Source organism: Podarcis gaigeae (assembly GCF_964106915.1).
Source record: "Podarcis gaigeae genome assembly, chromosome: 18".
Lineage (NCBI taxonomy): Eukaryota > Metazoa > Chordata > Lepidosauria > Squamata > Lacertidae > Podarcis > Podarcis gaigeae.
The window spans coordinates 5,798,039-5,818,418 of NC_139696.1; the positions used below are offsets into that span (position 1 = coordinate 5,798,039).

Here is a 20,380-nt window from a genome sequence, read left to right on the forward strand (position 1 = left end):
TTTGGTTATTACAAGGAGAAGGCAGTCTACTTAGCCAGTTCCCAGCTGAACTGAACTGGGCTGAACTGGGAACCACTGGTGAGCACCCAGGAGATGAAATTTAGGATGTTTGGTGCATGGAATCATAGAATTGCAGAATTGGAAAGCACCCTGAGGATTCCAACTCTGCAATTCTGTGATTCTATGAAGAATATATCCCAGTGCTTAAATTTTTTTCCAAACACAGAATTGAAATCAGGGCCAGGGAACCTTTCTCAGTCCAGTCTGAGGGCCACTGTTCCCTCCAGGGGCCACTTAGCAATGGTGGGCGGGGCCAGTGGACAATGTGGGCGGGGCAACGAATGAAAATATGACCATTGTAAACACGCCCCTCTTAGTCCTCTGTCCAGACAAGCAAGGGGTATTGCCAGAGTTTGATGGATTTATTTGATTTATCGAACAAAATCGCTATGCTGCTTAACCGAAAGAAAAACCTGTAAGCGGTTTCCAAAAACGTTAACATTATAAGGACAGGCATTTAAGAATGTCTGAAAGATGGTTGCAGTCAACAGTTGCCAAATAAATAAATAAAACACAACTAACCTTAAAATTCTGAGGGTACCTACTGAGAAGATCCATTAAAAAAAGCAACTGTACAAAAAGAAATTATTGAGAAAATAATAAATATTTAAGGAAAGGGTACCAAATTTTGTTTTGCTCATGCTGCCATATCACCAAAGTCTCTCCCAATACAGATGTTGTGTGGACTTCCTGGTTATTGTTGTTGATACTACTATTATTATTATTATTATTATTATTATATACTGTCCTTCACCTGCAGATGTCAGGGCTGTTCACAACCAAGAAACACCATATAAAAGCACAAAATACATGATATCAACAGGAACAACAACAATGGGGAAAACCCAAACCAATTTATGGAAAAATGTGTATTTATTTATTTTTTGGTAATGTTTCGGAACATGAAGTTCAGCAGCAATGCCCAACCTTATCGTGCTTCTCTCAGCCTGCTGTGGCTGTGTTTCTTTACACTCCTTCATGTCTGGCTTATTTTGTTGATTCAGAAAATAAATAAAATAAAATATAAAATGCTTGCTTGCTTGCTTGCTTGCTTGCTTGCTTGCTTGCTTGCTTATCCCCCCGCCCCCCAAATATTTTTATTTGATTTTACAAGTATAAAATTATAACAATACAACCATATACATTGACATTTAAAGTTTCCTGTGAATATCTGGACTTCCCACCTTCCCCCCTGTGGGTCTTATTATTAACCTTTTCTACTGCAGCTTTTTCAATAACCCCTATTTCATATAACTCCTATATCTCCCTAGTACTTGCTACCAGGGCCAGATTTAGGTAAATGGTAATTTATGGACCTAATAGGTATCTAGAGCCATTTGCACCTAGCAAAACATGTATTTTATCAAAGTCATTGTTGAACTGAAATACAATTAAGAAGAAGTATATGAATAGTGAAATACAATTAAGAAGAAGTACGGTATATTAAGTTACAGATAGGTAGCCGTGTTGGTCTGCCATAGTCAAAACAAAATAAAAAAATTATTTCCAGTAGCACCTTAAAGACCAACTAAGTTAGTTCTAGGTATGAGCTTTCGTGTGCATGCACACTTCTTCAGATAGGGTATATTAAGAGTGAAATCATTATTAAGCTCTAACTTAAAACAATTTTTTATTCATAACGAAACTTAATAATGCAAACACATTGGCATTTGGCAATTAAAAAAGTTCCTTTTGGGACGGGAGCTCAGCCTGTCACGGGGATTAGAACCGCCGACCTTCTGATCGGCAAGTCCTAGGTTCTGTGGTTTAACCCACAGTGCCACCCGTGTACTATGGTGCCAATAAAGGTGTTTGTTTGTTTGTTTGTTTGTTTGTTTGTTTGTTTGTTTGTTTGTTTGATGGAGGACCCACAAAAGGGAGGAGGGGAAGTCCAGTAAATTTTTCATGTTGCATGTTGGATATGTGAATGTCAGACTGTATTTTGAAAAACCAAATGAATAATTTGCTCTTTTTTTATAAAAAGGACACAACTCCTGAAATTCACACGACTTGAGACAGCTGCTGCCAGTCAGAACAGGGGCAATTGCCCCTGTGTCCCATCCACCCACTGCCTCCTGACATACAACATTAAGCAAATTCCCAGCAAAAGCACACGCAGCCATGTTTTCCTGGAGATGTCAGAAGGCCGTCTACAATCCACCACACAAACCGCCTCGTTCTTTTTCAAGGTCTGAGTTGCAGTCCCCAGGGAATCTCTGTCCTCAGAGCTGAAAATTATGCATTTTTTTTTGTTGCTGCTGCTGGTGTTGTTGTGAAGAGCAGAGCTGGGTGGCAGGCAGTCGTCTGCCTTGCCAAGGGTTGTGTTTTAATGAGAATTAAAGGAGGGCGAAGTGAGAGAGAACACTCTTTGTCGCCATGAAAGCTTTAAAGGGGGGGGGGATGATACATAATGTAAGCGACCTTCTGCTGCATATTATGTTCTCTGTCGCCTTGCAGGCAGGGACCCGATCCGGGGAAAGCATTGCCCCACCCTCTCTGACCTCACTTTCTTTTTTATACAGTTTTTTATTGGTTTTACATGGTTTTATACATTTAAACTTTTATCCATTTCAAACAAAATAAAAGCTTCTTTCGAAGCTTCAGACCTCCTTCCCCTCCTCCATGGATTCCATATTTAAAATAAAATTTTCTGCATTTTTCACCATTATCCATCTGTTATATATCCATACAGTGCTACCTCGGGTTAAGTACTTAATTCGTCCCAGAGGTCTGTTCTTAACCTGAAACTGTTCTTAACCTGAAGCACCATTTAGCTAATGGGGCCTCCTGCTGCTGCAGCAGCACCGCTGGAGCCCGATTTCTGTTCTTATCCTGAAGCAAAGTTCTTAACTTGAAGCAGTATTTCTGGGTTAGCGGAGTCTGTAACCTGAAGCGTATGTAACCTGAGGTACCACTGTAGTTAGTTCCACATTACAAGTGTCATTACATCCCTGCCAACGATTTTAACTGTCTACAGTGGTCTTTTAAATAAATTAAGAATTTACTCCAGTCTTTTGAAAATGCTTGATCTTCCTGGTTTCTGATCTTCCCCGTCAACTTCGCCCTCTCCACATACTCCGTCAGTTTAGTCTGCCATTCTTCTTTTCTTGGTACTTCTCCTTCCCTCCATCTCTAGGCTAGAAGCAACAAAATATTAAAAATACAATAAAACATCAATCATTAAAAACTTCACTGAACAGGGCTGCCTTCAGATGTCTTCTAAAAGTCAAGATAGTTGGTTTTTTCCTTGACATCTGATGGGAGGGCGCCACCACCAAGAAGGCCCTCTGTTTGATTCCCTGTAGCTTCGCTTCTTGCAGGGAGGGAACCACCAGAAGGCCCTCGGAGCTGGACCTCCGTGTCCGGGATGGACGATGGGGGTGGAGACGCTCCTTCAGGTATACTGGACCGAGGCCGTTTAGGGCTTGAAAGGTCAGCACCAACACTTTGAATTGTGCCCGGAAACGTCCTGGGACCCAATGTAGCTCTTTCGTCGGCTACTCCCAGTCCCCAGTCTAGCTGCTGCAATATGGATTAGTTGTAGTTTCTGGGTCACCTTCAAAGGCAGCCCCATGTGGAGCGCATTGCAGTAGTCCAAGCGGGAGATAACCAGAGCATGCACCACTCTGGCAAGACAGTCTGTGGGCAGGTAGGGTCTCAGCCTGCGTACCAGATGGAGCTGGTAGACAGCCGCCCTGGACACAGAATTGACCTGCGCCTCCATGGACAGCTGTGAGTCCAAAATGACTCCCAGGCTGCGCACCTGGTCCTTCAGGGGCACAGTGGCCCCATTAAGGACCAGGGAGTCCTCCACACCCGCCTGCCCCCTGTCCCCCAAAAACAGTCCTTCTGTCTTGTCAGGATTCAACCACCGTTAGCCACCGTCCATCCTCCAACCGCCTCCAGACACTCACACAGGACCTTCACCGCCTTCACTGGTTCTGAGTTGAAAGAGAGGTAGAGCTGGGTATCATCCACATTCTGATGAACACCCAGCCCTGCCACCTTCAGTTGGCACTGGGAGAAAAACTCCCACCTGAAATCTTGAAGAGCCAAGTGTAAAAACAGATAAATTCTGCTGGCCGCTATGCAACTCAAAAATAGCTGCTTCCCAAGGTTTTAATCCTCCGACGGCATCCTGCAGAACCTCTTCCCTCCTGTAAAACTTTGATTCCTGCTATCGATCATGAAATAGCGGTTGTTGATGCCCAGCAAGCCCGGGGCCCCCGCCAAATTGTTTTCTTCTGCAGCTTTGTTGCCCCCCCCCCCCCCGGCTATTAAACACCATCCTTTCTCCACCCAGCCAGCCGAGTCATAAATATGTCAGTAACTTGCTGGACTTTGCCATGTTGCTCTTGAGTTATTCTGCTCTCTTTTCCTGCTATCAGCAATTTGCTGAGTGTTTAAGGGACGGCTTCTCCCACTTGCCTGCCTTCCCCCCCGCCCTTCACCAAAACTCCCAGGCCTAACAGTTGGCCCTGGGAAGACCAGATGTCCTCTTCTGCCAACTTCCTTATTAAATCTTCAATTGATCGTCTGCCAGCTCCTCCGTGACATGCAAGCTGCCATGGCAATAGCTGCCCGCTGCTGGCATAAATTGTCTGGACCTGTTACCGGAGAATCCTGGAGCTCATCGTGGGGGGGGAAGAGCATGTGTTCGGTCCAAAGGAGAGCCAAACACAGCTACATCTAGGGAGGGTGATAATCTGGGGGCGCTGACTCAGAGGGGCTGAACTCCTTTGAGGCCCCCAATATTTGCTAGCGGGGGAAGGAGCCTCCACAATGTTCGTCTGGGCATTGCATGTGACGTCGCCATCCTGTTGCGTGCAATGCCCAAGAATGTGGCGGCGCCTTCTCTTGTGAGCTGGAGGCTGCTTCCCCTCCATAGCAGGAGGCCCAGGAGCCACCGGGCATCATGCTCGACGTCGCACAAGACCCGTGAATGTGACATGCAACATCAGTTCCCCCCCCCAATCTCCCTCCTGAGTTGGCACGCCTAGTGATAATCCCGAGCGAGGGATAGAACATTCCGAAGGAGGGACAGGTGGATAATCCCAGTGTCATAGTGATAATCCCGAGTGAGGGATACACGTCTTTGTATCGCTGGCTCGAATTGTCTGAAAATGGTATCACGATCTGAATGCCGTACTGGCGTCAGACCATTTCTCAGAATATATCACCCGGCTCTAGTCAGTAGAGCACAAGATTCATAGTTCCGGGGCTGTGGGTTTGAGATTCCTGCACTGTACATCCTTTCCAACTCTACAGTTCTATGAACGTACCCCCACACCACCACCGAAAGAAAAAGCTTCAAAACTTTCAAAACCTCTTGGCAGGACTCCCACCCCGCTTCTAAAACGCCATGCCAGAATTGGGTACTTCATGCCTGGCTGTAAAAAAAGGTAAAGGACCCCTGGACGGTTAAGTCCAGTCAAAGGCGACTATGGGGTTGCAGTGCCCGTCTCGCTTTCAGGCCGAGGGAGCCGGCGTTTGTCCTCAGAGAGTTTTCCGGGTCATGTTGCCAGCAGGACTAAACCGCTTCTGGCGCAACGGGACACCGTGATGGAAACCAGAGCGCACGGAAATGCCGTTTACCTTCCCGCCAGAGCGGCACCTACTTATCTACTTGCAGTGGTGTGCTTTCGAACTGCTAGGTTCGCTGGGACAGAGCAAGGGGAGCTCACCCCGTCGCGGGGATTCGAACCGCCAACCTTCCGATTGGCAAGCTCAGGAAGCTATGTGGAGGGAGCCCCATGGCAGGACAGCTGGTCAAGCTGCTCGTTCTGCCTCCCCCCAAACGCACAGAGACACTGGGACAAGCAAGCTGGATATACGTATTTAATTTACAGAAGTGGTAGAAGAATCTATTGCCATGATACCACTTGCCCAGATCAGGCTGAATCCGAGTGTTTGGGGCAGGCAGGGTGGAGAGAGAGAGAGAGAGAGAGTGTGTGTGTGTGTGTGTGTGTGTGTGTGTGTGTGTGCCTTGGGGCTGAGGGCCGTCACAACCCCTCACAGCCGCAGCCCCCTCCCAACTGCTCCATGTGCCAAGCTTGCAGTGAAAGGACAACTGTGGGGGGGACAGGACCCTCCATTCCCCAGAGCAGCAACCCAAGCTGAAAGACCTTCCCCTGCCCCACAGAGCCATTCCCCTTCCCCGCTCCGCAACCGTAGTTCGGGCCTTCAACATCCACCTGCAAAAAACGATGGTATGGCAAAGGAGCGTCTCTTTGGTTCTGCTGGGGGGCGGGCACCGCGCAGGCCAGGTTGCCGCCTGAAGCGCAGGGGGAATGGGGACGACGAGCCTGGCTGCTTTGGCAAAGTGCACCTCGGACTCCTCAATGCCGCGATCCGAAGCGGGGGTCTTTCCTCGCTTGTCCTCCCCGAGAAACTCCCAAGAGTTTGGCACACGGCTCCAGTGTCAAGGAAACACCCCATGCCCAACTGCTGGCCGGGGGGCCCGCAAGTCGTTCCCCGCTGCCAGCCTTGGAGCCGGAACCCCCGCGTCCTCAGCAAAGCGGCGCCACACCCAAGTTGCCCTCCTGTCCGGCCTCTGTGCGAGGAAAGAAGCGCTCCTCCTGTGTTCTGGCAGAGGCGGGCAGAGGAGACGCCGAGCTCATAAGATCTGCTCAGTGCTTGACGCAGAAATGTCCAGCAGTCTCCAGGCGGCGTAAGGGTTGAGCTCGTCTGGGTCTCTGCAGAGGGCCCAAACGTAGAGCATACGTAGAACTTTCTCCTGCAAAGGGGGGACGTTCAGAGTTACAGCCAGTTCACATCATGGCATGGGCACTAGGATTATAACTTTTTGTCTCCCTCTCCCACCAAAACCCCACTATTTCCTGTATTCATAAACACTGGGAAAGGGACTGCCGTATTTTTCACTCTATAGGACGCACCAGATAATAGGATGCAGCTAGTTTGGAGGGAGAGGAAAAAGGAAAAAAAATTCTGAATCCCAGAAGCCAGAACAGCAAGAGGGATCTGGCTTCTAGGGACAGCCTGCGAAGCCTCCGGAGGGCAGCAGGATGAAGGACCCCGCTGCCCTGTGGAGGGTTTGAGCCACTAACCCCTAAGACAGCGAGACGGAGCACTGCACAGCGCTCCGTCTCACTGTTCTGGCTTCTGGGGCAGCCCGTGAAGCCTCCCTCTCCCTGTTCTGGCTTTTGGCTTAGCCGCGCAGCCTGCATTCCCTCCATAAGACACACACACACATTTTCCCTTACTTTTTAGAAGGGAAAAAGTGTGTCTTATAGAGCGGAAAATACAGTCATTCTTCTCAGTTGTGATAAAAGTCAATCCGGAATGAAAAGCTGGAATCGCCATGCATATAACTCATAAGTATTTTTTAAAACTTTATGGAACTGTTTAGAACTTTTGCAGCTGTCTGAGACTTCCTAAACCTGTATTGGGAGAATCGCCAGAAGCAGGAGCCATCCGAACATTCCCAAGAAGTACAAGAATTTCGCAAGGCGAAATTAATCCGTTCCGTAAGGCTCTTCGTATAGCGGTTTTTTCGTCTTGCGAAGCAAGCCCATTGACAACTTAGCGGATTAGCGCTATTAGTGGTTTAGCGGCTTTTAGTGGATCAGCTGATAAGCGGCTTAGCAGCTTAGGAAAAGGGGGGGGGAAGGGGAAAAAACCCGCAGGAACTCGCAAGGCATTTTCGTCTTGCGAAGCAAGCCCATAGGGAAATTCGTTTTGCGAAGCGCCTCCAAAACGGAAAACCCTTTCGTCTAGCGGGTTTTCCGTCTTGCGAGGCATTCGTCTTGCGGGGCACCACTGTAATCTGTTTATGTGACTGTGTGGATCCCAGTTCAGTTATTGATTGATTGATTGATTGATTGATGGATGGATGGATGGATGGATAAAAGCCACCCATCCAAACAATGACTATCATCAGTGCAGGTAAGGAAAAGAAATAATTTTAATTTTTATCGTCTACAATACTATTTATTTTATAGCACAGTACTTTGATTATTGCTTTCATTTTATGTATCAATGGTTTTGTTAGACAGTAAAATTAATGTTAAATTGCTGTTTTAGGGGTTGTTCTTAAACGTATGGAATGGATTAATCCATTTTTGCATTACTTACTATGGAAAAGCGCACCTTGGTTTTGGAACATTTTGGTTTTGGAACAGACTTCCGGAACGGATTATGTTTGAGAACCAAGGTACCACTGGAATCATACTTGCTTTGGGAACCCGTCTGTCAGGAGCGTTCTGTCTAGCCTAGCCCAGCAGGTTCATTCCTTTGCTTTTAGGCAAAAGTTCATCTAACTAAGCTGCAGGAACATGAGGCTGTAAAGAGGTTATAATCCTAACGGGCAGCACCCTGCTATTTGATAATACCGTACTTTTCCGTCTATAAGACGCCCCCATGTATAAGACTATTTCGGGAGACTCAAATTTAAGAAAATGGGGGGAGATGGCCCAGAATTGTTGAGCTTTGGGGAGGCGGCTGTAAAAAATTGCTCACTTACACACGTCATAAAACCCATCTCCCATCTGTCCCATCACCGGCAGAAGCTGCCAATCGCCCGCCCAACTGCCGGAGCGTCAACCAATCAACACCACACACTGACGCAGCAACCAATAAAACGCACAATAGCCGCTGACAGGCGGGGCAGCAACCAATCAAACGTCCACCCTATGAACTGTCCATGTATAAGACGACCTCCACTTATTAGCATGCATTTTAAAGAAAAAAACATAGCCTTATACACGGAAAAATACGGTAATCACAGTTACTTTGGGAATCCGTCTGTCAGGAGAGGTCTGTCTAGCCTAGCCCAGCAGTTTGGATGCAACAGAAGGTTAAATAAAGGCAGCTAACAAGACCTGAGTGCGCAAGGCAAGTTGGGCAAATTTTACTCACCGGGTCTCCTTCCACGACTTCCCCTTTCTGGTTTTTGATCACCATGACTAACTGAGCTTGGAAAGTGATGATCAAGACAGGTCCCTGCTCCATCATCTTGCCCATCGCAAGCTGCAAAGCGGAGAAAAACTTCAAGTTACTAGTCCATAGCGGTGCTGGGTAGCTCGGTCGATAGAGCGCAAGGCTCTTTTTCCCATTTTTTTAAAATAAATTTTCAAAAATTCAAAACAAACAAACATACACACAAACAAACATACATACATACATCCTGTAACATTATTAAGTAACTTCCTCAAATCCCCTTGGCTGAATTTCATTATATATCATTTGAACAGTTTTCCAAAATCAATTCTCTCAAAAACTTAACTTGATCACTTAACATCTTTCATTCTTTCTAATTTACCGTATTTTTGCTCTATAAGATGCACCTAGAAAAAAAATATTCTGAATCTCAGAAGCCAGAACAGCAAGAGGGACTGCTGCTTTCGCTGCACAGTGATCCCCCTTGCTGTTCTGGCTTCTGTGATAGCTGTGCAGCCTGCATTCGCTCCATAAGACGCACACACATTTCCACTTACTTTTCAGGAGGGAAAAGGTGAGTCTTATAGAGCAAAAAATACGGTAACTTTAAACATCTTAAATCTTATGCTTACATATTTAAATCCTAAGCCTATCTATTATTTGCAAGCTTTTCCAATTAAGTTATCTTTAACATATTTAGCTAAATAGCTAAAGGTAAAGGGACCCCTGACCATTAGGTCCAGTCGTGGCCGACTCTGGGGTTGCAGTGCTCATCTCGCTTTATTGGTCGAGGGAGCCGGCGTACACCTTCCGGGTCATGTGGCCAGCAGGACTAAGCCGCTTCTGGCGAACCAGAGCAGCGCACGGAAACGCCGTTTACCTTCCCGCCGGAGCGGTACCTATTTATCTACTTGCACTTTGACGTGCTTTCGAACTGCTAGGTGGGCAGGAGCAGGGACCGAGCAACGGGAGCTCACCCCATCATTGCGGGGATTCGAACCGCCGACCTTCTGATCGGCAAGTCCTGGGCTCTGTGGTTTAACCCACAGCGCCACCCGCTAGTCAGGGTTAAATAAATAAATAATCTCAGGGTTGTGGGTTCGAGCCCCACATTGGGCAAAAGATTCTTGCATAGCAGCGGGTTCTACCGGGAGCCAGAGCCAAGTGTAGTTCAGCGATTAAGAAAAAACCATGGCGTCAGTGAAGTTAGCTCTTTATTCAAAGAAGGTAAGACAGCGCAGGTAACTGTTCCCAGTAGGTCTTGGCCTAATAGGTAAAAGGACCCCTGGACGGTTAAGTCCAGTCAAAGGCGACTCTGGGGTTGCGGCACTCATCTCGCTTTCAGGCCGAGGGAGCCGGCGTTTGTCCTCAGACAGCTTTCCGGGTCATGTGGCCACCAGGACTAAATCGCTTCTTGTGCAACGGGACACCGTGATGGAAGCCAGAGCGCATGGAAACACCGTTTACCTTCCCGCCGCAGCGGTGCCTATTTATCTACTTGCGCTGGTGTGCTTTCGATCTGCTAGGTTGGCAGGAGCTGGGACAGAGCAACAGGAGCTCACCCCGTCATGGGGATTCGAACCGCCGACCTTCTGATCAGCAAGCCCAAGAGGCTCAGTGGTTTAGACCACAGTGCCACCCGTGTGCATTGTTCCATATTACATCTCCAGCGAACAGCTACGTTGGATAGTCCTTTCTTCTACAAAGATAAGGGAGTCCAGTAGATTCTAAATAGCATCAAGGGTGGATCCACTCATGTCGCATCCACAGATGCCATGAGATTCGGCTGCAATTCACGGCCCTTATAGCTTTGAGCAGGTAAAGGTAAAGGGACCGCTGACCATTAGGTCCAGTCGTGGCCGACTCTGGGGTTGCGGCGCTCATCTTGCTTTATTGGCTGAGGCAGCCAGCGTACAGCTTCCAGGTCATGTGGCCAGCATGACTAAGCCACTTCTGGCAAACCAGAGCAGTGCACGGAAACGCCATTTACCTTCCCGCCAGAGCGGTACCTATTAATCTACTTGCACAGGTTTGCTTTCAAACTGCTAGGTTGGCAAGAGCTGGGACCGAGTAATGGGAGATCACCCCGTCGCAGGGATTCGAACCGCCGACCTTCCGATCAGCAAGCCCAAGAGGCTCAGTGGTTTAGATCACAGCGCCACCAGCGTCCTAATGGCCTAATGAGGCAGTTGCAAGGCTATTGCGCTCTCCCAACTCTCCTCCTCTCCAGGCTCTGTTATTAAGGCTCTGCCGCTGGACAGGAGGGAGCGAAAGAAGAAGAGTTTGGATTTGATATCCCGCCTTTCACTCCCTTTAAGGAGTCTCAAAGCGGCAAACAATCTCCTTTCCCTTCCTCCCCCACAACAAACACTCTGTGAGGTGAGTGAGGCTGAGAGACTTCAGAGAAGCGTGACTGGCCCAAGGTCACCCAGCAGCTGCATGTGGAGGAGCGGGGAAGCGAACCCGGTTCCCCAGGTTACGAGACTACCGCTCTTAACCACACCACCACACTGGCCCTTTGACTGCCAGATGTCCCAGTCCAGGCCAAGAAAGAGGGGCAAGCACTCACATCTACATTGTCGACGTCCAAAATCCTGGAGTGGAACTGAAGCCCCATCGCTTTCGCTTGCTGAATCGGGTGTGCCAGCTGGCTGTAAGTCTGAAAGAAGTTATTTCCATGGTATTATTTATTAAATTTATATATATGACCCTTTCCTTCAAGGACCTCAAGGCGGCGCACTTAGGTCTCTCCCGCCCCCAATCGCCCATCGCTGGGCGATATCAGCTTTTCAACACTGTGGTACAGGCAGCATCAGCCCAGCAGCCGCCCGGGCTGGAAGGAGGCAGCTGGTTTTTCCAAATCTGCCCCCGTTCGCAATGGTTTCTTCCTGTAATGGCTGCAGCCAACCAACAAAAGGGAGACAATAGGGGAAACTAATTTGCCCGGTCTCTCCTGATCATAGAATCATAGAATCATCGAGTTGGAAGAGACCACAAGGGCCATCGAGTCCAACCCCCTGCCAAGCAGGAAACACCATCAGAGCACTCCTGACATATGGTTGTCAAGCCTCTGCTTAAAGACCTCCAAAGAAGGAGACTCCACCACACTCCTTGGCAGCAAACTCCAGTGTCGAACAGCTCTCACTGTCAGGAAGTTCTTCCTAATGTTTAGGTGGAATCTTCTTTCTTGTAGTTTGGAACCATTGCTCCGTGTCCGCTTCTCTGGAGCAGCAGAAAACAACCTTTCTCCCTCCTCTATGTGACATCCTTTTATATATTTGAACATGGCTATCATATCACCCCTTAACCTCCTCTTCTTCAGGCTAAACATGCCCAGCTACCTTAGCCGTTCCTCATAAGGCATCGTTTCCAGGCCTTTGACCATTTTGGTTGCCCTCCTCTGGACACGTTCCAGTTTGTCAGTGTCCTTCTTGAACTGTGGTGCCCAGAACTGGACACAGTACTCCAGGTGAGGTCTGACCAGGGCAGAATACAGTGGCACTATTACTTCCCTTGATCTAGATGCTATACTCCTATTGATGCAGCCCAGAATTGCATTGGCTTTTTTAGCTGCCGCGTCACACTCTTGATCTATCTGATCTCGCTCCCTCCTTCCATTGTTTCTGCTCAAAAATGGGTGCCACCAACCAGCAGGGCAGAAACAAGCAAGGAAAAACATGGAAGAAAGCAAATTGACTCTGCGGTGTTTATAGTAAAGTTTGGGGATAGTTCCTTGTGGGCGGATATATGAATTTTCGCATCCTGAGCAGGAAGACAGTGGGACCCATGTGCAGTGGTGTAGCCTGGGTTGCCAGTGCCCGGTACAGCGTAGGAGGAAAATGGACTGAGTATGCATCGCATTTAAAGGCCTAACGGCATCTGCGCCACGCAGATCGCGGCTGCAGAGGTTGTCAGTCTGCATTCCTTAGTGCAGAAAGTATTGATCTGATCTTTCCCATTCTACTTAATTCAAGAGGGTTCTGGAAGCTTGTGTGAAAGGAACAAGCAGAAGGTGGTGTTTGGGTTATTCCTTCAGAGAAGCTGCGTACAGCTGGTTTAAACTGGTTCTGTTATCTCTTCTGTCAAGGTCATGCTGACTATAATAGTCAGGCCAGAAGGAGACTGGGTTTCTCTTTCTATCTCTTCTCCTTCTGGTGTGGTGTTCTGTACATAGTATGCTTAATATTAAGGTTTTAGTCTTATAATAAGTTACTGTAAGTTTAAGTCCACTGCAACTGGATTTCTTATGGACAGGCCCAATCCTGAATGTACTGGATTTGTGACCATTATGGGCCTCGGTCCAGTATACCTGAAGGAGCGTCTCCACCCCCATCGTTCTGCCTGGACGCTGAGGTCCAGCGCCGAGGGCTTTCCGGCGGTTCCCTCATTGCAAAAAGCAAAGCTACAGGGAACCAGGCAGAGGGCCTTCTCGGTGGTGGCGCCCGCCCTGTGGAACACCCTCCCATCAGATGTCAAAGAGATAAACAACTACCTGACATTCAGAAGACAGCTGAAGGCAGCCCTGTTCAGGGAAGTTTTTAATGTGTGACATCTTAGTGTATTTTTGGTCTCTGTGGAAGCCGCTCAGAGTGGCTGGGGAAACCCAGCCAGATGGGCGGGATACAAATAAATTATTATTATTATTATTATTATTATTATTATTATTATTATTAAGCAGCAGTTCTGCTCTGGATCAATACTGAGTAGAATTCCTTGACAGAGGTAAGAAAAGAAGAGTTGTTCTGTTCTCAGGAGACGTCCCTGGTTCACATGGAGAAGCCGTTTTCAATGGAACTCAGCTGTATAGAGGCAGCGCCAGGTGTTGAATTTTTGCGCCCCTGACAATTCTGCACCTGGGGCAACTGCCCCGGGGGCCCGCCACCACGCTACGCCACTGCCCATGCACACGAAGTTAAAAAGAGCATCCCTGGATGTAATCTGGCAACCTACCATATTTTTTGCTCTATAAGACGCACCTTTTCCCTCCTAAAAAGTAAATGTGTGTGCGTCTTATGGAGCGAATGCAGGCTGTGCAGCTATCCCAGAAGCCAGAACAGCAAGAGGGATTGCTGCTTTCGCTGCGCAGCGATCCCTCTTGCTGCTCTGGCTTCTGAGATTCAGAATATTTTTTCCCTTGTTTTCCTCCTCCCAAAACTAGGTGCATCTTGTGGTTTGGTGCGTCTTATAGAGGGAAGAATATGGTGCCTTCTTGTAGAGGACAGCCAGGAGCCTTTGGGAAGCCTGAGAGAAAGGGGTCAGCTCTCATGTCCTTTTGGGACACTCCTGAATGTCAGGATGGAAAGATCACCAATCCCCACGAACCCCGCCAGGACCAATCACGCCATCTCCCGGGGCAAACACTCACCGCCTCGTAACACCAGTCCTTGAGGATATCCAGGTCTCCGGTTATAATGGCCTAAAGAAAAGGAGGAGAGACAACAGAGCATCACACACAAGGAGCTGCGATCACAGAGGTATAAGCAGAAGGACAACGGAGAGTACACGAAGGGCCTAAGGGCTGTAGGCTTGGAGTAGAGGGACTGCTTGGCATACAGAATGTCCCAGCTTCAACACACACCCCAGAGAGAGCTGTGCCAGTCAGGGTAGACAATATTGAGTCACGTGGAACAATGCACCTGACTCTGTATGAGGCAGGTTCCGATATTCCTAAATCTAAAACTTTCCCCCAACTCTCTTCCTTGCACCCGAGTTCTAATAAAGAATCAGAGAACTGTAGAGTTGGGACACCAAGCTGCTGGGAGAGATCACGGAGGAGCTGGCAGACGATCAAATGAAGATTTAATAAGGAAGTTGGCAGAAGAGGACATCTGGTCTTCCCAGGGAAAACTGTTCGGCCTGGGATTTTTGGGGAAGGGCAGGGGGGGGGAAGGCAGGCAAGTGGGAGAAGCCGTCCCTTAAACACTCAGCAAATTGCTTTCCTGTGTGAGAGTGTCCCGTTTTGCTGATAGCAGGAAAAGAGAGCAGAATAACTCAGGAGCAACATGGCAAAGTCCAGCAAGTTACTGACATATTTATGACTCGGCTGGCTGGGTGGAGAAAGGATGGTGTTTAATAGCTGCGGGGGGGGGGGGGGCAACAAAACTGCAGAAGAAAACAATTTGGCGGGGGCCCCGGGCTTGCTGGGCATCAACAACCGCTATTTCATGATCGATAGCAGGAATCAAAGTTTTACAGGAGGGAAGGAAGAGGTTCTGCAGGATGCCGTCGGAGGATTAAAACCTTGGGAAGCAGCTATTTTTGAGTTGCATAGCGGCCAGCAGAATTTATCTGTTTTTACACTTGGCTCTCCAAGATTTCAGATGGGAGTTTTTCTCCCAGCACCAACTGAAGGTGCCAGGGCTGGGTGTTCATCAGTATGCGGATGATACCCAGCTCTACCTCTCTTTCAACTCAGAACCAGTGAAGGCGGTGAAGGTCCTGTGTGAGTTTCTGGAGGCGGTTGGAGGATGGATGGCGGCTAACGGATTGTGGTTGAATCCTGACAAGACAGAAGGACTGTTTTGGGGGGGCAGGGGGCAGGCGGGTGTGGGGGACTCCCTGGTCCTGAATGGGGTAACTGTGCCCCTGAAGGACCAGGTGCACAGCCTGGGAGTCATTTTGGACTCACGGCTGTCCATGGAGGCACAGGTCAATTCTGTGTCCAGGGCGGCTGTCTACCAGCTCCATCTGGTACGCAGGCTGAGACCCTACCTGCCTGCGGACTGTCTCTCCAGAGTGGTGCATGCTCTAGTTATCTCATGCTTGGACAATTCAAAGTGTTGGTGCTGACCTTTAAACCCCTAAACGGCCTCGGTCCAGTATACCTGAAGGAGCGTCTCCACCCCCAACGTTCAGCCCGGACACTGAGATCCAGCACCGAGGGCCTTCTGGCAGTTCCCTCATTGCGAGAAGTCAGGTTACAGGGAACCAGACAAAGGGACTTCTCGGGAGTGGTGCCCGCCCTGTGGAATACCCTCCCTTCAGATGTAAAGGAAATAAGCAGCTACCCTATCTTTAAAAGACATCTGAAGGCAGCCCTGTTTAGGGAAGTTTTTAATATTTAATGCTATACTGTTTTTTAACACTTGATTGGGAGCCGCCCAGAGTGGCTGGGGAAACTCAGCCAGATGGGCAAAGTATAAATAAATCATCATCATTATTATTATTGATTCAATAAATAAATAAAAATGAATAGAGAAAGATCCTGCCTCATCCCTCCTTTTTCTGGACTTTGACACCTTCCTGAAAGCCATCAGTTGACTCTCTCTCTCTCTGCTGTGATGCCAGGGCCACTTCCCACATTGCCGCCTTTAAACGAGACACACACACCCCACCTCGCTGCTTGGGCACACAAGAGACCCCCACACCCCAAACCTGCCTCTAGGATGTTGGGGATGATGTCGTCCTCACACTGCTTGAGGAACCGGTCCTTGTCGAAGTTTGGGTCGACGCGGAGGATCTCAGTCAGGACCCCCGACATTTCAGTCTTGGAGAACAGCCCGCCTGCCGATACAACCAGAGGCAACAGAGGGTTGACATTTGGAGCGGATTCAGAGTGACGTTGGGGGGGTGTGAGAAACCCCTGGAGGATCTGACATCCTCGACTTTAAGCAAGGGCTGGGTTCCTGGCGAAGATGTTGGGATGCGTCCGGGGAGACGGGGGCATTTAGCAGGCCCCCCCCCCCGGCTGGCTCCAGCCACCGGCCGGCAGCAGGGCGAACTCCAGTTTTCAGAACAGCATCAATCAGAGACACAAGCCTCGGGGACCTTTAGAGACTTGGCACGCTCTTATCAGCAGTGTGAATAAATCTTCACAACAGAAGTGGCGGACAGAGACATGTGTAAGCATTATTTACAGGAGTTTATTCAGCATAAGAAGGGACGTGGGTGGTGCTGTGGGTTAAACCACAGAGCCTAGGACTTGCCGATCAGAAGGTCGGCGGTTCGAATCCCCGCAATGATGGGGTGAGCTCCCGTTGCTCTGTCCCTGCTCCTGCCCACCTAGCAGTTTTAAAGCACGTCAAAATGCAAGTAGATAAAAAGGTACCGCTCCGGCGGGAAGGTAAACAGCGTTACCGTGCGCTGCTCTGGTTCACCAGAAGCGGCTTAGTCCTGCTGGCCACATGACCCGGAAGCTGTACGCCGGCTGCCTCGGCCAGTAAAGCGAGATGAGCGCCGCAACCCCAGAGTCGGCCACGACTGGACCTAATGGTCAGGGGTCCCTTTACCTTTATTCAGCATAGTTCAGGAACAAGGGAAAAAACATGTCTGCTTCCCTTTGTGTCCAAGCAAACAACCGGATAGCAAAAGACATATACAAACGGAAGTTCCCAGCAAACTGTGCTGGAAGTGAACAGGCGTGTGACACACAACAGTCATGCCTGATCCTTCTAAGGTGGAACAGAACTATATCCTAACAGAAGAATCACTCAGCGACCCAAAACTCTCAGCTTTGCTTCCCTATGTCGTGAAAAACCAAGGTGCTAGTCCTTAAGACCATGGGGTGGAGGGGAGAAACCCTGTGTGTAGCATCTGGAAGAAGCCAGAGAGGAGGAGGAGGAGGAGGAGGAGTTTGGAGTCTCAAAGCGGCTAACCTTCTCCTTTCCCTTCCTCCCCCACAACAAACACTCTGTGAGATGAGTGGGGCTGAGAGACTTCAGAGAAGCGTGACTGGCCCAAGGTCACCCAGCAGCTGCAGGTGGAGGAGCGGAGACGCGAACCCGGTTCACCAGATTACGAGGCCACCGCTCCTAACAACTACACCACACTGGCTCTTTTGAGAGACCCAAGTGGGCTTCTTCCTACAGATGCCTAGACAACACTTCAACCGCTAAACCACAACGCGATACAGGCACCCCCACACACACACTTATGAGCAGTCGACCACATATAAGTGCACCACTGGGAAACAGATAAGATAGGTTTGAACCGGGAAATGGCGGGAGAGAGCTCGAGAGTCCTCGTGGCTCACAAGGAGACCCTCCTGGAGTCCGGAGAGGACGTCAGTGAGGGCAGAGGAAGCCCCAAAGGGACTGGAAGCGCCACAGGGCTTTGTTTACATTGCTCAGCCTCCCTGCCATCTAGCAGCTGAAACGTGGGGCAACAGCCGCAGCCTCCTTTCCACCCATCCTGCAGTCTCCAGTCAGCCCCAGAGCTTCAACTCTAGTCATAGAGGGAGTTGTGAGCAGAGAGAGGGGGGTGGAGAGCCATTTTACCTTGTGAACCGCACAGAGACCTGAGGGCAAAGGTAAAAGGTAAAGGACCCCAGGACGGTTAGGTCCAGTCAAAGGTGAGTCTGGGGTTGTGGCGCTCATCTTGCTTTCACGCCAAGGGAGCCAGGGTTTGTCCACAGACAGCTTTCCGGGTCATGTGGCCAGCAGGACTAAACCGCTTCTGGCACAAGGGGACACCGTGACGGAAACCAGAGAGCATGGAAACACCGTTTACCTTCCCGCTGGAGTGGTACCTATTTATCTACTTGTTTTCGAACTACTGGTTGGCAAGAGCTGGGATGGAGCAACAAAAGCTCACCTCACCCCATCAAACCGCCGACTTTCTGATCGGCAAGCTCAGGAGTTTAGACCACAGCGCTACCCACGTCCCTATAGGGCCAGCCAGCAGCGCTTGAAGGCGAAAGGCAAGGAGAGAGACTCACCGATGAAGTCTGTCATCTTGTCCGTCACAACGCGAGAGGCCCGGATGATGGCGTTGTCGCTCTCGTCATATTTCATTTTCATTTCAAAGAAACCTGTGGGGAGGGGGACAGAATCAGCAGCGGCCTCAGCCCCATTCCCTCCACACTCCCCCCCCAAAAAAAAATCCACTCTGCATGGGGGCATTCCTCCAGGTGAAGAGGCCCAATGAGGCCTGCCTTACTTGCTTAATTACTTACTTATTTCACACCCACCTGGCTGGGTTTCCCCAGCCAATCTGGGCAGCTCTCAACAGAATATTAAAAACACGGTAAAAGTTCCCTAAACTGGGCTGCCTTCAGATGTCTTCTAAAAGTCAGGTAGTTGTTTAATTTCCTTGACATCTGATGGGAGGGCGTTCCACAGGGCAGGTGCCACCACTGAGAAGGCCCTCTGCGTGGTTCCCTGTTACCTCACTTCTCTCAGGGAGGGAACTGCCAGAAGGCACTCGGAGCTGGACCTCCGTGTCCGGAATGGACAATGGGGGTGGAGACGCTCCTTCAAGTGTACTGGGCCATTTAGGGCTTTCAAGGTCAGCACCAACACTTTGAATTGTGCTGAGAAATGTACTGGGAGCCAATAGAGGCATAGCTGTCAACTTTCAGATTTGAAAACAAGGGATCAGCAGCCTCACCTGTCCCGGGGACAGTTTATGGGATATCTAACAATCCGGGATAGCAGCAGGAAACGTTGTTGGAACAAGGGAATTTCCCACAGGGAGGGCGCCACCACCGAGAAGGCCCTCTGCCTGGTTCCCTGTAGCTTTGCTTCTCGCAATGAGGGAACCGCCAGAAGGCCCTCAGCGCTGGACCTCGGTGTCCGGGCAGAACAATGGGGGTGGAGACGCTCCTTCAGGTATACTGGACCGAGGCCATTTTGGGCTTTAAAGGTCAACACCAACACTTTGAATTGTGCTGGGAAACGTACTGGGAGCCAATGTAGATCTTTCAAGACCGGTGTTATGTGGTCTTGGCGGCCGCTCCCAGTCCTCAGTCTAGCTGCCGCATTCTGGATTAATTGCAGTTTCCGGGTCACCTTCAAAGGTAGCCCCACGTAGAGCGCATTGCAGTAGTCCAAGCGGGAGATAACCAGAGCATGCACCACTCTGGCCAGACAGTCCAAGGGCAGGGAGGGTCTCATTCTGCGTACCAGATGGAGCTGGTAGGCAGCCGCCGTGGACACAGAATTAACCTGTGCCTTCATGGACCGCTGTGAGTCCCTCACACATGGCACTGGGCCCTGCCTAACTCAGCCTGCATTTATAGGACCAGAAAGGGGAGAAGATGCAGGGAGGAGCTCTCCCTGCAGGCACAGCTTACGGTTGAACACCACGTTGTTGTCCTTGAACTCCTTCCACTGCTGGTACCATTTGGAGTCCTTGTGGAGTACAACGCCCATCGCCTCCCTGGAAGAAGAGGAGGAGCCAATGAAGGGGAGGGAGGAACAAAAAATAATGTTTATTTTAATTTTTAAATTTCCATGCTGCCCTACACCTGCAGGTCTCAGTGCGGTTCGTAGCAGCATAAAAGCACAATGGAAAAGCACACCGTGCATAGCAAAAATAAAAAAACCAGAGCAACCCAATAATCCCTTCCTTACTCCCAGCACATTTTAAATCGGGTATCGGATGTCAATCAGCCTGGTTAAAAAGGAATGCTTTTGCCTGGTGCCTTAAAGTGTATATCCTGCCAACCTAGCAGTTCGAAAGCACGTCATGTGCAAGTAGATAA

The 20,380-nt window shown here is 49.4% G+C and overlaps 1 protein-coding gene across 1 annotated transcript in view; it reads right to left on the minus strand.

The window, feature by feature from the left end:
* Positions 1–5,885: 5,885 nt before the first annotated feature.
* Positions 5,886–20,380, minus strand: part of TIMM44 (translocase of inner mitochondrial membrane 44) — a 29,731-nt gene continuing 15,236 nt past the window's right edge. The window contains exons 7-13 of the mRNA XM_083720566.1: positions 19,970–20,055; positions 18,614–18,706; positions 16,337–16,461; positions 14,324–14,374; positions 11,528–11,617; positions 8,938–9,048; positions 5,886–6,796 (exon numbers count right to left, since the gene is read on the minus strand). Of these exons, the coding sequence (XP_083576692.1) occupies positions 6,677–6,796; positions 8,938–9,048; positions 11,528–11,617; positions 14,324–14,374; positions 16,337–16,461; positions 18,614–18,706; positions 19,970–20,055 (676 nt within the window). The 3' untranslated portion in view covers positions 5,886–6,676. The remainder of the gene's footprint in view (positions 6,797–8,937; positions 9,049–11,527; positions 11,618–14,323; positions 14,375–16,336; positions 16,462–18,613; positions 18,707–19,969; positions 20,056–20,380) is intronic.